Source organism: Schistocerca serialis, chromosome 2, assembly GCF_023864345.2.
Source record: "Schistocerca serialis cubense isolate TAMUIC-IGC-003099 chromosome 2, iqSchSeri2.2, whole genome shotgun sequence".
Taxonomy (NCBI): domain Eukaryota; kingdom Metazoa; phylum Arthropoda; class Insecta; order Orthoptera; family Acrididae; genus Schistocerca; species Schistocerca serialis.
Genome location: NC_064639.1, coordinates 716,534,225 through 716,550,539, shown reverse-complemented (window position 1 = coordinate 716,550,539; position 16,315 = coordinate 716,534,225). Strand labels below are relative to the sequence as shown.

The 16,315-nt window shown below is 42.2% G+C and overlaps 1 protein-coding gene across 2 annotated transcripts in view; it reads left to right on the top strand.

The window, feature by feature from the left end:
• Positions 1-16,315, top strand: part of LOC126457904 (ATP-binding cassette sub-family C member 4-like) — a 201,593-nt gene that overhangs the window by 133,799 nt on the left and 51,479 nt on the right. Inside the window, exons 18-19 of one of the 2 annotated variants that reach the window (XM_050094579.1) lie at positions 2,414-2,520; positions 15,652-15,775. In XM_050094579.1, coding sequence (XP_049950536.1) covers positions 2,414-2,520; positions 15,652-15,775 — 231 coding nt within the window. The remainder of the gene's footprint in view (positions 1-2,413; positions 2,521-15,651; positions 15,776-16,315) is intronic. The other variant, XM_050094580.1, reaches the window with a different exon arrangement.

Sequence of the window (16,315 nt, the reverse complement as noted above, 5' to 3'; positions counted from 1 at the left end):
AAAAATATAATTTATGTGAATAAAAACTTTTAAAAATATAATAAAAGTTAAAGATATTGATATACTATGAAAACAAATTAAATACATTTCTAAAATATGGCACGTCATCAGGTTCAAATAAATTACGTTTGTAAATTAGTCATAATAAGTGACATCTGCTATGAATGATATTATATCAATTCCACCATGCAGAAATAAAAACAAAGTGGTATTTTTTACTTCACCGTGAAATTTATGGGAAAACTAATTGCCGTGCATAACACAGAAAAATTTAAAATAATCGACTTTGAACGACACAGAATTCCGGCAGTGTAATAATCTTTGTGGAATTACGAAAAACCGTGAATGATATACTTTAAATTCGAAAATTTGCGTACACTTTGCTGAGAAAAGTAATATTGCAAGTTTCTTTAATCTCAAGAAGTTACCGGAAATCTTGGTTTTTATATGAAGGTTTTCTATCTGCCTCGTATCCTCATTTCTGTTGAACTCATTATTTGCTAGTGCAAACGACTAAGCGTAGATGATGAAAACTGGAGATTCCTCTGTCTTTTGAAGGGGGACGTTGCTGGAGTGGTGATATTTGAAGTCTCAAGAGCGTTTGGGATCCCTATCACTCGGATTGAGAGAGGACATAGGAGCAATTCAGATGCGGGTTGCTAAATTTGTTACTGGTAGGTTTGATCATAAAAAAAATGGTTCAAATGGCTCTGAGCACTATGGGACTTAACTTATGATGTCATCAGTCCCCTAGAACTTAGAAATACTTAAACCTAACTAACCTAAGGACATCACACACATCCATGCCCGAGGCAAGATTCGAACCTGCGACTGTAGCGGTCGCGCGGTTCCAGACTGTAGCGCCTAGAACCACTCGGCCACCACGGCCGGCGTTTGATCATCACGCGAGTGTTACGGAAATCCTTCAGGAACTCGGGTGGGAGTCTCTGGAGGAAAGGAGGCGTTTTTTTAGTGAATCTCTGCTGAGGAAATTTAGAGAACCAGCATCTGAGGCTGACTGCCGTACAATTTTACTGCCGCCAACTTATATTTCGCGGAATGACCACAAAGATAAGATAAGAGAGATTAGGGCTCGTAGAGAGGCATATAGGCAGTCATTTTTCCCTCGTTCTGTTTGGGAGTGGAACAGGGAGAGAAGATGCTAGTTGTGGTACGAGGTACCCTCCGCCACGCACCCTATGATGGATTGCGGAGTATGTATGTAGATGTAGATGTAGCAATAGTAGCGAAGCACAGTGACAGTTTACTCGATCCCTTGCACGACTAAAAGCAACAGTAAACTGATACTAATAGCAAATGAGAGAAATCGTCTGTTAGGAGAAGCTAAGAAATAATGCTGAAATTCTTACCACAAAAGTGCTGTCCGTATTCAGTCAGGATGTTGAACTACTTGTTCAGCAGTCTGAATACAAGTAAGCTGCAGAAACTGAACGTTACCTGGCCTTTGATTTATCCTAGGTAAGGTGTCACCCTATGTTGTAAAATAATTGTCGCCGAATAAAACTGGCACATCTCGCAGAAGGTGGCGACTGCGACCATCGCCGATGTCCATTATATCCAGTGATAGTTATTTACAATTTGACAACGCGGTATCATACTCAGAAAACTTTTGTATTAACCTACGCAATTACATCTTAATTTTTTTTCTAATGAGGGGCCACATTAATGAACAACTACTGATTACAGTATATTAAGCTTTGGAGCTCACACTTCCTTAAGTAAAAATTACGTTATCGTGTGTTGGTGTTCATAGGATAATCTTGAAGATTATGAACTACTTGAATTTTTTACATAAATTGCCGAATCGTACAAGAGTTGGTCATTGGTATGAATGCCGTCTTCCACGAAGAAACTATTCTACATCACATAGGCAGGTCTTTTCAGAAATTATTTGTAGAACTTGTGTGTGAAATTCACGGTGTTTCTCATGGCATTTTCGCCACCCGGTTTGAACGTCATATAACACATGTGGCTACTTTTTGCTAAGTGGAAATGGGCAGAATTCTTTCTTTTAAATCACTGATGGTACTAACTGTTGCTGTGCACAATGAGTGCTTCACGGTTGCTATTGAAAGTTGTTTGCATTACTTTTTTAACCACAAATAATAACTGTACGCTTCTCATCTGAGCGTCCAGTGATTTATAAAATACTTTGTACGGAATCATCATTTTGATAGTTGTCTGTAGGTTATTCTAGTTTTATTGAGAAGCCAAACAAAAACTTTTGTTTCTTCTCGCTCCTTTTTCTGTTAAATTCCATAGACTACATAAAGTAACAAGAGTAAAAAAAAAAAAAAATTGTTTTTAGTGTCCTTAAGTAAACTACAAAGTATTGCCATTTTGTCTGTCGTGTTGTATATCAGGACATGTACCACGACTTTGATTTTTTCAGGCAGAAGTCCCATGTTTTCCCATCTTTCGGACACACTCAACGGCCTGGCGACAATAAGATCTTCAGGAGTTCAAGATATTGTACGAAAAGAATTCGATGACCACCAGGTACGTCGCTTGTTTCCTCATTACACAGAAGTTATTGGTGACAGAAAAAGGTTGAATCAACAGAAAAGACAACAAGGGGAGTAAGTCATACACTAATCTAATGTGTCAGTTCTGAGCTCTCGACTGCCCACTCAGCAGACTGCAGTGTTTGCAGTAATTGAATACTTTGAGAAGCATTTACTTCTAGCAGGCTGAGAGAACAGATCTAAATTACTTCTAGTAGGCTGAGAGAACAGATCTAAATTACAACCGGAGCTTTAGGAGCACGAAACCAAAATTTCAGAAATTGAAGACTATCTAGAGCTTCAAGAGGGAAATATACAAGTGATTCAATTGAACTCGTCACTTTCATATTTCCGTGCCCGTTTAAGACACGGTAATACTGTTACAAGAGAGTGATCACTGATCGACAGATTGTCTCTTAATATACATAAATAATTACAAAGAGAGATCGATATTAAATCTGCTTTTTCTAATGCAACTCACTTGGTTAACTGTAATCTTCTACAAGGGAACTGTCCAATTCGACATGTCGAAACTGTCTCCAAAGTTTTGTATAGGAAGAATACACCGAAAAAACACGACGTCAAAATTTTAGCCACTAAGGCAGGCATAATATCAAAAAAGACAGACGGGATAAATAATATTCTATCAGAATTTCTAAAATTAACAAAACTACTATCCACTCTGGTGTGCAGAATGTATGAATCAAACGATATACCGTTTGACTTCCGGACAAACATCACCCAACCAATCCAAAAGACTGCAAGAGTTGACAAGTGCGAGAAATATCACACAATCAGGTTAACAGCTCATGGATCCAAGTTATTTGCCAGAATAATATACAGGAGAAAAGAAAAGAAAATTGAGGATGTGCTAGATGATGATCAGTTTGGCTTTAGAAAAGGTATAGGCACCAGAGAGGCAATTTTGATGTTGCAATTGATAGTGGAAACAAGACTAAAGAAAAATCAACACACGTTGATAGGATTTGTTCACCTGGAAAAAGCGCTCGACAATGTCAAATCGTGCAAGATGTTGGAAATCCTGAGAAAAATTGGGATAAGCTATAGAGAAAGACGGGTAATATACAACATGTACAAGCGCCAAGAGGGAACATTAATAGTGCAAGACCAGGAACGAAGGGCTCGGATTAAAAGGAGTCTAAGACAAAGGTGCAGTCTTTCGCCCCTACTGTTGAATCTATGCATCGACGAAGCAGCGATGGAAAGGATCAAAAGTGGAATCAAAATTTAAGTTGAAAGTAAATCAATGATACGATTCGCTGATGACTTTGCTATCCTCAGTGAAATTTAAGAAAAATCACAGGATCTGCTAAATGAGTAAAGAACATGGACTGGGAGTGCATTGAAGAAAGACGAAAGTAATCAGAAGTAGCAGAAATGAGAATAGCAAGAAACTTAACTTCAGGATTGATGATCACGAAATAGATGAAGTTAAGGAACTCTGCTACCTAGGCAGCAAAATAGCTCATGACGGACGGAGCAAGGAGGACATTAAAAACAGACTGTCCTAGAGAAGTCTCTTACTGTGATGCATAGACCTTCATTTGAGGAAGAAATTGCTGAGAATGTACGCTTGAGCAAACCTTTATATGGTAGTGAAAAGTGGGCTGTGGAAAACCGAAACAGAGGAGAATCGAAGCATTTGAGATATGGTGTTACAAAAGAATGCTGAAAATTAGGTTATCTGGTAAGGTATGAAATGAGGAGATTCTCCGTAGAGCCTTCGAGGCTGACAAGAAGATGGGGTAGAATGATAGGACATCTGTTAACACATCACATAATAACTTTCATGGTAGTAGGAGGAATTGTAGAGGGTAAAAACTGTATTCGAAGACAGGGATTGGAATAAGTCCAGCAAATAATTGTGGAAGTACGTTGTATGTGTTACTCTGGAATGAAGGGGTTGGCACAGGAGAGAAATCGTGGCGGACCCTATCAAACCAGTCAGAAGACTAAAGACTCAAAAAGCAAAAAAAAAAATCTAAGAAAAATAAATTGGACACACTGCAAGTATTTTTTAAAAGATGTTGAATTTCGCCAAATTTTTAGCTCGCCAAGCGGCTGGAGAAATATACGTGATAAAAGTCTTGGGATACCTCCTAATATTGTGTCGGACCTCCTTTTTCCGGGCGTAATGATGCATCTCGACGATGCGTGGACTCAACAAGTCGTTGGAAGTCCCCTTCAGAAATACTGAGGCGTGCTGCCTCTATAGACGTCCATAATTACGGAAGTGTTGCCAGTGAAGGATTGTTTGCACGAAATGACCTCTTCGTTATGTTCCATAAATGTTCGATGGGATTTACATCGGACGATTTGGGTGGTCAAATCATTCGATCGAACTGTCCAAAATGTTCCTCAGATCAATCGCGAACAATTGTGACCGGGTGACATGGCGCATTGTCATCCAGAAAAATTCCATCGTTGCTGAACGTGAAGTCCAAGTAGCCGAACATAGCTATTTCCAGTTAATGACCGGTTCACTTGGACCGGAGGACCCAGTCCAATCCATGTAAACTCAGTCCACACTATCATGGAGCCACCATCAGCTAACTATCATGGAGCCACCATCAGCTAGCACAGCGCCTTGTCGACAACTCGGGTCGACGGTTTCGTTGCGTCTGAACCATACTCGAACCCTACCATCACCTCTTACCAACTGAAATAGGGACTCGTTTGATCAGGCCACTGTTTTTCAGGCGTCTAGGGTCCAATCGATTTGGCCTCGAGCCCAGGAGAAACGCTACAGGCGATGTTGTGCTGTTAGCAAAGGCACTCGCGACTGTTGTCTGCTGCCATAGCAGTGACAACTGTACATAAACACGGCTACTCTCGGTTGTTAAGTGAAGACCATCGGCCACTGCTTTGTCCGAGGTTAGAGGTAATGCGTGAAATATTTTGCTCTCGGCGCGCTCTTTACGCTGTGGATCTCCGAATACTGTATTCCCTAACTATTTCCTAAACGGAATGGCCCATGCGTCTGGCTCAATCTACTATTCCACATTCAGAGTCTGTTAATTCCCGTCGCGTGGCGATAATCGCATCGGACACTTTTCGCATGAATGATCTAAGTAAAATGACATCTCTGCCAATGCGTTGCCCTTTTATACTTTGTACACCGGATACTACCGCCATCCCCTGCCGTATCTGTAACAAGCAGGACATACGCAACACTCCGAGCGCATATCCTTGTTCGACAGCGCATCGGTAAACAGGCACAACCTGATTGTAATTTGTAAAGCAAATTTCAGTTTCCATTCATAGTTTCTCTGACACAATAGTTCACGGTTGCCGCGAGGAATTAGCCGAGCGGTCTCAGGCGCTGCAGTCATGGACTGTGCGGCTAGTCACGGCGGAGATTCAAGTCCTCCCTCGGGCATGGGTGTGTGTGTTTGTCATTAGGATAATTCAGGTTAAGTAGTGTGTAAGCTTAGGGACTGATGACCTTAGCAGTTAAGTCCCATAAGATTTCACACACATTTGAACATTTGAAGTTCACAGTTAATATGCGCTCGAATCTGCAACTCATTTAACATCTATAATTGCCCTTGCAGTATCGCAAAGTGTTAATAATGGAGACTGAATTAATTTTCTGCATGATTTCTAGGTATATGCTTGCAAACAGCACCTGCCTTTTCACAGTAATGTGGAATACAATTAATGCTTTGCAACCTTGCAGAGGTAAGATCTGAAGAACGAGGTATGCAATCGATATCGTCTACTTTTCCTAAAGACCTACATACATATGTGTTGTTTTCTTGGGCATTCATTCCAGTCATGTAGAGATTTCGTTAGTAATTGTGTAAACAATAGAGCAAACAGGAAATAACTTGGACGACTGCGTGAATTGGGATTCGATCGATGACTTTTCTGCTAATTAAAGTCCAGAACAGAAACAGAGCAGCTCCCAAACCCAAATAAAAGGTGTACAGTAATAGCTTTCAGTGAGAAAGAAAAGGTTATAATTTTGTAGTTAAACAAAGGAAAGAAAAAACGATTACCATAAGCAGTGTGCAAAGGCGGTTTCGTTTCGTAAAAACTGAAAACGAATTGTACAAATGGAAGAAAGGTTTACACTTAGTATGAAATATGCACAAAAGTATAGAAGAAGAACTATTTGGACGACTTAGAACTGCTCCTGAGAGTCAATCCACCGTTATCGAAGGAGATCTACGAGACTAGGGGCTCTGAATTACAAGTAAGATGAACATTGCTGATTTCCGGGCTTTTACAAGCTATTTAAACAAATTCAGGTAATTAAACAGAAAATAAAGTCACCAAATTAAGTAGTTTACCTCAAGTACGCGTATGGAGGAGATTTCATTAGGAGGTAAATACTACAGAGAATTTTGTAACTGACATAAAGACGAAGTTTTTTGTAACCCCCTAAAATACTGTGTATGCACCCAATCACTTAGGTTTCGTGCAAATAAAAAGTTTCGATCAAATAAAAGCCAGAGTGACTTCTGCAGTCGATGAATGCTTTGACACATTCATGTACAACAATGCCAGTGATAAGTATCAATGGATTACTGTTGCCACAGCTTTACATCTGTCTTCAGGAACATCAAGGTAAATTACAACCAAAAATTTAGAAAATACGTCTGTTTATTTGCAGAAATCTTGTAATCTATGTAGCAGAATCTGGAAATAGGGAAAGAACAAGAAACTTTCTGGCAGATTAAAACTGTGTGCCAGAGCAAGACTCGAAATCGGGACCTTCGCCTTTCACGGGCAAGTGCTCTACCATCTGAGCTACCCAAGCACGACTCACGCCCCATCCTCACAGCTTTAATTACACCAGTACCTCGTCTCCTACCTTCCAAACGTCACAGAAGCTCTCCTGCTAAGCTTGCAGAACTAGTACTCCTGGAAGAAAGGATATTGAGGAGACATGGCTTAGCCACAGCCTGGGGGATGTTTCTAGAATGAAATTTTCACTCTACAGCGGAGTGTGCGCTGATATGAAACTTCCTGGCAGATTAAAACCGCGTGCCGGACCGAGACTCGAACTCGGGAGCTTCGCCTTTCACGGGCAAGTACTCTACCATCTGAGCTTCCCAAGCACGACTCACGCCCCGTCCTCACAGCTTTAATTACGCCAGTACCTCGTCTCCTACCTTCCAAACTTCACAGAAGCTCTCCTGCTAAACTTGCAGAACTAGCACTCCTGGAAGAAAGGATATTGCGGAGATATGGCTTAGCCTCAGACTGGGGGCTGTTTCTAGAATGAAATTTTCACTCTACAACTATAAACTGTTTTTTGTTGGCAAAAATTAGTAACTTTAACTTTTTTTAAATATTTGCTGTGTGCATTAGCAGCCAAGATTTTGACAGTGAATTTATTTCAATGTATTCTTCCTGTATGAAAAATTTCAGGATAGGTTTAGAAATGTCAGATAGGTCCATTCCCTCGTTAGAAATCAAAACGAGGAGTTCAGCCACTTTCCTACCGGAAATACGATGAGTGGTTTCTGAGAAATTACAATATTTGCAACTTAGGATCAATGTGAGTGTCAAATCGGTCGCTGTCTTACGTTAGAAGTTTATTTCGTACCCAGGTAAGGATACGGAGGAAATAAAGATTGCACCGGGGCGAACGCGTTACAAAAGGGTTACGGAGGAAATGTACGAGTAGCTTTCTGTTTTGTTTTTGAAGTTCACATAACTCGAGTACAGATTACTTTAAAACAGACTTTGACAAACCATTAAGTGCTATACATCCTGCTTCTTTGCGGATAGTGCATAAGGAGCTCGAAAAGGGCAGTTGAGTTGCACGCACAAAGATATACTGACGGACTGTGGACAACAAATAAGAAGGACAACTCCCTTAAATGCTACGATGTGGATAGGAGGAAAACATGCAACAAGCAAAGGAATAAATAGGTGTTCTGGCAGCTGTTGATCGTATTTCGCACGTCAGCTCTAGAGAAACTATCTGTCGAATATGTCAGACTATAACCGTTCATTAATTGCACGCAAATAACTCCCGTAAGCATAATGTGCCACGTCACAAGCAAATTCAACAGTAGCATAGCAGAAAATGGTTCAAATGGCTCTGAGCACTATGGGACTTAACATCTGTGGTCATCAGTCCCCTAGAACTTAGAACTACTTAAACCTAACTAACCTAAGGACATCACACACATCCATGCCCGAGGCAGGATTCGAACCTGCGACCGTAGCAGTCGCGCGGTTCCGGACTGAGCGCCTTAACCGCGAGACCACCGCGGCCGGCAGCATAGCAGAAGGTGCACGGCTAAACGTCGCTTGGTTCTGACGTGACGTCTCTACAGTATTTTCTTTCTCTAGTAAATTCTCTTCACCAAACAGGCAACCTTATCAACTCACAGAAAGACGAACTAACGAATTGTGCACTGTTGGTCCGCTGTGAATCCACAGTAGGTAAGGTCGGTTCAAACGTAAGGGATGTAGACTGTGAATGTTTGGTGTGGGATTATTGGAGACTATGTAATTGGCCCTTACGTTACTGACGAAACGTTAACAGATAACAGATCCTTTAGTTTCTAACCAAAGCGCTACAGCTTTCGTAGAGGAAGTTCCGTAGGCGAAAGGGTGCTCTGCGCTCTACACTCTAGTGGCTAGGAAAGGTCTCACTTACTTCTTTCACCTGTTTCCTTGCCCCTGTACAGGATCTGAAGACATTGACACTTGACCTGTACGTTCGACTGACTTGACACCACTGTTTTTTCTCTGTCGTGAACATAACTTCTCACGATCCAAAAGTATTTAAAACATCGCATTGCTGCAGCGTGTGCAAATATATAGAGGAAACCTGTTCAGTGTGTGGAGTAGACCTTCTGTGGAGAAGACTTTGCACCATCGTCTTCAAACGAGTAGTGTGTGGACTTTTAAAATACGTGATAACATTAATGGATTTTTATGGAAGTGTTATGACCGCTTCGGATTGTAATATCCTTTTATCTTAGTGCTACTGAAGTTGAAATATTACAAAATAAGTGTGTTTCAGAATTAAACCCGTGTTATTTTTTTGACTGGTGTGGAATTACTATTTGCTAATACTTCCACCTCAGTTTTCTGTTTTACAGACTCTTTCAACCTGTTGCATTCACTTTTTTTTCCAACAGAAAGAACAACAGGGTTGTTACTGTAATTAAATGGTGAAACTCGTCTGGATGGTTGTCAGTTGTTGTATCGATCCAGCCACATGGTGCCTAGTGTGATTATTATCGAGTATGAGTTACACTTTTGCGACTATTCTGAATTTGTAATTACTCTGTTAAGCAAAACATAAGGACGAAAGTAACTTTCACAAGATGTGTCACTGGCAAGTAACACAGCTCGATGACACTTTCACCATACATAGATAAAACTGCTGCAGTATAGAACACAAGATAACTGAAAGAAATACGCCATGAGGGGAACAGAAATTACACTTTTCTTCGAAGACAATAATTGCACTGCAGTTACCGTGAGTCATGAAGGACCCAGAACACTACAAAAAGGTGAGACGTCGTTCTCAGTATTGTGTCTGACCACCAAGGAACGGACAGCAGTGCATGCCTTCCAGCGTGCTCCTATGCTGGCCACAGGGTTGGGAAGCAGTTCTTGTGGTAGGGCATTCCATTTCCCCACCATCGTCACTGACGACTGACCGATGCTAGCTGGTGCACGTGAGCCTGCCGCATTACGTCTCCTCAACCCATCCCAAGCGGCCTCGATGGGATTCAAGTCGGGAGAAGGGTAGGCCAGTCTATTCGCCAAATATCCCCTCTTTGCAAATGCTCCACCCGAGGTTCTGGATGCGGCCGCGCAGTGTCATCCATAGTCTGGGCCGAATACACACCCAAAAAGAATCTCTTGGGAAAGGAGTACAGTGTAACACTAACAATTACCTGCAGGTATAGCGAGTTCAAAGGTTTTTAGGACAGTACGTCCTTGCAACATTAGGGCCTGCTTTTCCACACCATAACAACTGGACTACTAGAACGAACGCGCTCGACATTGGTTCTGAGTGAATTACATGTTCCCACCTATCGCCTTGCGAGGGGTATATCAAGTATTCTCGAACATGATCGTTTTGCTGGTCCAGGTGTTATGGTGTGGGGAGGCATAATGCTACATAGGTGTACTGACGTCCTTTGTCTTTGAATGCAATACATTCAGTGGTCAATGTCATTGTCACAATGCATCCCTTCGTCTTCTGCGTCTTTTCAGGGGTGCATTTGGCCCTGAATTCATTTCTATGGATCATAACGCGCAGGTGCATCGAATTGGCTAACTACCTTCCTTGCAGCCAATACGCTAGACACCGTCTGCTAACCCCCTTCCTTGGAGCCAACACGTTAGACACCGTTCGCTATCTCAGAGACCGAGCGAGGTGGCGCAGTGGTTAGCACACTGGACTCGCATTCGGGAGGACGACGGTTCAATCCCGTCTCCGGCCATCCTGATTTAGGTTTCCCGTGATTTCCCTAAATCCTTTCAGGCAAATGCCGGGATGGTTCCTTTGAAAGGGCACGGCCGATTTCCTTCCCCGACCTTCCCTAACCCGAGCTTGTGCTCCGTCTCTAATGACCTCGTTGTCGACGGGACGTTAAACACTAATCTCCTCCTCCTCTCCTCTCCGCTAACTCAGAACAGGGACCTATGGCTCGTGTTGATACCAAGTTTCTGCATGCACAAATCAGATTCCACTGGGCTGCCCCCGCTGCTAACCGCACACACACACACACACACACACACACACACACACACACACACACAGACAGGGCCTCTATCACCACCACTGTCCGCCAGCTGACTCCGTGAACCTGCCGCTCTAGGACGTAAACAACACCGGCCGCTGCACCATCCACTGCCCGGCGCCGCATGCAAAATGTTGCCGTGCTGCTGCTACCTGCGGTCCCAGGCGCTTGCTCCAAGTTTCTGCCGCTCCGTTGTTGTAAAACAGACGGCTCTCCTGATGTGTTGGCAGAAGAGCCAACACCGTGTTGCTAGAGGAGGCCGAATTGCATGCGTTTAAGCTCACGCAGACTGGCGTGAGGTCTGGAACAATTAAAGGAGTTGAGTCTAATAAATAAAGTACGAAGCTCTTTGAAAACTTTAATCCATAATTGGAGAACATCGCTCTTGATGATACATAATTACAATCTCAGTATAAACTGGTAATGGCGCCTTGCTACGTCGTAGCAAATGATGTAGCTGAAGGCTATGCTAACTATCGTCTCGGCAAATGAAAGCGTATTTGTCAGTGTAGCATCGCTAGCAAAGTAGGCTGTACAACTGGGGCGAGTGCTAGGAAGTCTCTTTAGACCTGCCGTGTGGTGGCGCTCGGTCTGCAATCACTGGCGACACGCGGGTCCGACGTATACTAGCGGACCGCGGCCGATTTAAAGGCTACCACCTAGCAAGTGTGGTGTCTGGCGGAGACACCATATCTCCATTGTCAGTTACGGTAGATCACCGCCTCACAGTGGCGCTGCACTCGACTGTATTGCACTTTCGCGCGCTCTGCTGCCTCAGGAACACATCATAGCTGGTGACCACTGCTGATGCCAACAGACAAAGGGGCGGTAGTTCAACATTACGGTGACTCGCTAACTCACAGTACACACTGGTTTTAAATCTTTTTTATCACAAACAATGGCAAAAATGTGTAAATGAATAAAATTTTGTTAGCAAGTGGATTTCTGTTATCAGAGGCTAAAAACTGGTGAAAAAGTCTTGCTAAGTATTGACAAATGGTTACAGGCCTGCAGGCCACCTTTATCCCGCAAGTTAATCCAAAAGCCAAGCATAACGAGAAAGCGATATTGCAAACGGTCATCTATATTTTTGTGGTTTTCGCCGATAATGTATTAGTTATGTTGTACTTTCATTGGCATTAGTGTCTCTTCTATCTAAAGGTTAGAGCATAACGTCACAAAGACGGCATTTGTGTCGAGTTTTACGGCGTAGAGGCCTCAGTTGGCTTTAAGCACGTGAAACTCACGTCACAGAGTACGTCAGAGTTCATTGATCACTTTAATCCTTCTGACACGCTGTTCAGAAAATACAATGAGATGACAAACTCAGAGGGATCGTGTCGGACCTTTTTTCTTTTTACCCGAGTGGTGCAGCAACTCAACGTCGCATGGACTGAACATTAATGCAGAAGTAATGAGCTGTCGATAATTGCAAAAGTGTAGCCAATGCAAGATTTTGTGCAAGATCTGACCTCTCCATTATGCCTCATAAACGTTCGATGGGATTCATGTCGGACGATATGGGTGACCAAGTCTTTCACTCGAATCGTCAAGAGTGTTCTTCCAATCAATCTCGAATAATTGTCACCCGGCATTGTCACCCACAAAAACGAGGTCTGTGAATGAAGTAGCCGAACATATCATTTCCAGTGAATGATCTGTTCAGTTGTATTAGAAGACCCTGTTCATTCGACGGTCCACACCATCATGGAGTCACCAACAGCTTGCACAGCGCCCTGTTGACAGCTTGGATCCATGTCTTCGTGGGCCCTGCGCCACACTCTGCCCCAGTGTTTCCCACCCTGAGGATAATTACCCCCTTGTATAAACAAATGCTAAATATCTCAAGAAAAGTCTACTCCGAGTTGTAGATAGTACCTGCAATAGTCCAGAAATGGCTTCGTTACAGGCTTCGAAACAGATAAATAAATTAACTAACAGCACGACACGGCAGTAACTACATACGGGCTACTATAGTGCTGTATTATTATTATTACTATTACTATTAGTGGCTGTGGTGTGACACACAAAGCATTAACAGCCTGAAGTCTCCCAAGCAATAAAGTGCAGCGATCAAGTCATTTGCGGACAGTAAGTGCAGTGCACACAGCTTGGTTGATTTTAAATGGGCCTGCAATGTCCAGGTCAAGCAAGTGCCGCTGTGGAGAGTAGTAATGCAGGGAAAGTATGTTTTGTTCAAATGGCTCTGAGCACTATGGGACTCAACTGCTGAGGTCATTAGTCCCCTAGAACTTAGAACTAGTTAAACCTAACTAACCTAAGGACATCACAAACATCCATGCCCGAGGCAGGATTCGAACCTGCGACCGTAGCGGTCTTGCGGTTCCAGACTGCAGCGCCTTTAACCGCACGGCCACTTCGGCCGGCAGTATGTTTTGTAACAAATGTCTATTCTCACTGTGAATAGTTAGCTTTCTTATCTGGAAGTTGTGGGTACCACTTGCAATGCACTACGAATTCCTTCGCCATTCAATCTAACACCCCCCGTCCCCTTCCGACATACCCACAAACAACACATATCATTAATATTTCATCATTTTAAAAATAAAAGCCTTCGAAGAAGTCTTTCATTCCACAATTTAGTTAGGTGCTAGGGCCGGAATACTAGCGAATGTCTGATTGCACTCAGGGGTTATGGTCTAAGAAAGTTTGGGAACTACTGTTCTGTCCCTACCAACAGCTCCTACCAACTGAAACCGGGACTCATCTGACCAGGTCATGGTTTTCCAGTCGTCTTAGGTCCAAACGATATGGTCACGAGAACAGGAGAGGCTCAGCAGGCGATGTGCTGTTAGCAAAGGCACTCGCGTCTGTCGTCTGCTGCCATAGCCCACTAACGCCACTTTTCGCTGCACGGTCCTAACGCATATGTTCGTCGTACGTCCCACATTAATTTCTGTGGTTATTTCAAAGCAGTGTTGCTTGTCTGTTAGCACTGAGAACTCTTCGCGAACGCCGTTGGTCTCGGTCGTTAATTGAAGGTCGCCGGCCACTGCGTTGTCGGTCGTGAGAGGTAATGCTTGAAATTTGCTATTCTCAGCACACTCTTGATACTGTGGGTATCGGAATGTTGAATTTCCTAACGAATTTTGAAATGGAAAGTCAAGCTCCAACCACCAATCCGTGTTCAAAGTGTGTTAATTTCCGTCATGCGGCCATAATCACGTCGGAATGAGTCACCTGAGTACAAATGAGAGCTCCGCCAAAACACTGCCCTTTCATACCTTATGTGGTGGATATTATCGTCATCTGTATGTGTGTATATCGTTATCCTATGAGTTTCGTCATCTTAGTATGTGTTGTCATTTTTTAATTTGTTTATCTTTCGTCTACTAATGGTCAGACGATATCTGGAGCCCAGAAAGACCGTAATTTCTGAGAACAAAATCTATGCACCTTATTACAGTAACGTTAAGTACTATTCCACACTTCTTAACTTTGTGGTACATCATTCCAGTGACGCTAAGTTCCTGTCATTACACGACCTTATTGATTTTGATGTTGGGTACGAAGAGTGCACCCAGGATCTGAGTTAAAGTAAGGGGATGAGGACGGGGGGTGGGTGGGGGGTGGGTGGGGGCGGGAGGGTATTCGCAGAATGGGGAGACGTGGAGGAAACGAAGTATTTTTATTAGAAAACAGCACTTGAAACTACTGAAAAATAGTTTTTAATTACCATCATGTGCATTAATCTTAATACATTTTATTAGATACCTACTCCCTACATCGTACGTAATTGAAAGAATATATTCTACATAGGATTTGTATGTATTACTTTGCTATTAGACAACTAACGTTCAGATACATGCAAGTAGCCTACTTCAGTAGCTTCTGACTTAGTCTAGTAACATAAGAAATTATATCACGTGTTGGAAGTACAATGCTACTGAAAACTGTAGGGGTACCATTACAGATGTCTTAGGGTACTCTTGCTCCTATTCAGTAATAATTAAGGTATGTCCTGATACCCTTAATACCAACCATTAGAATACTTTTGAACAAAAACAGAGATTTTCAATTTGATGTTTTTTTCTTATTTTTTAAATTACACTATCAGCAACGTTCCTTGAACACCTGCGTATCACGTTAGGACGGAGTTGACTCGTAATGTTGTGAACGTTTAACAGCAGTACTCAGTCGCATACTCAAGAAGATTATAAACCAAGTTTAAATGTTCCATGTTATTTTACTTAAAGTTAGTTTATACTGAAATCAATTTCAATTAATAGTGACAGTAAATAGTTTTACGAGATGAGAATTTAAATCGGACTTCTGAAGTTCCCGTTATTTCTCAATACCACTGTTCTTACTCGTTGTAGAATGATTTATCATTTTATTCCTTTCAACTTCTTCAGGATCGCCATACGTCAGCGTGGTTTCTTTACATTACGAATACGGCAGCCCTCGGCATATGGCTGGATTTGCTGAGCAGCACATTTGTTGGTGTGGTGACATACAGTTTCCTCGTCCTTTCAACAGGTGAGGTTTATAAAATGCTACTCAGTTTTCCTATTGATATAAGATACCTAGGAAATACATGCTTTCTTTTGTACTGTAAAACCATAATTATCTTTAGTAAGTTTTTCTGCTGTATACAGCCAATTATTTAGCCATGTCGCAAAGTGGTTCTATGTAAAAAATTTCAGTTCATAATCATGCGTATTAAAAATATCCAAATAAGTCATTGTATAAATCATTATATGACATTGCCTTGCGCATTTGATCATAGCAGCATAAATAATACTTATGTGTTTGGTTCAGCAATATTAAATTGAAATATATATTGACAAATGTAGTTACCTACAGCAATTTATATATTCAACTTCCTGGCAGATTGAAACTGTGTGGCGGACCGAGACATTGTAAGAATGCATCATCTGCTCCTTTAATCCCGATACAAGGTGATTCCTCTTCGCTATCACTGCTACTGGGTCAAGAGCCGCGTTGCTGCTACGGTCGCAGGTTCGAATCCTGCCTCGGGCATGGATGTGTGTGATGTCCTTCGGTTAGTTAGGTTTA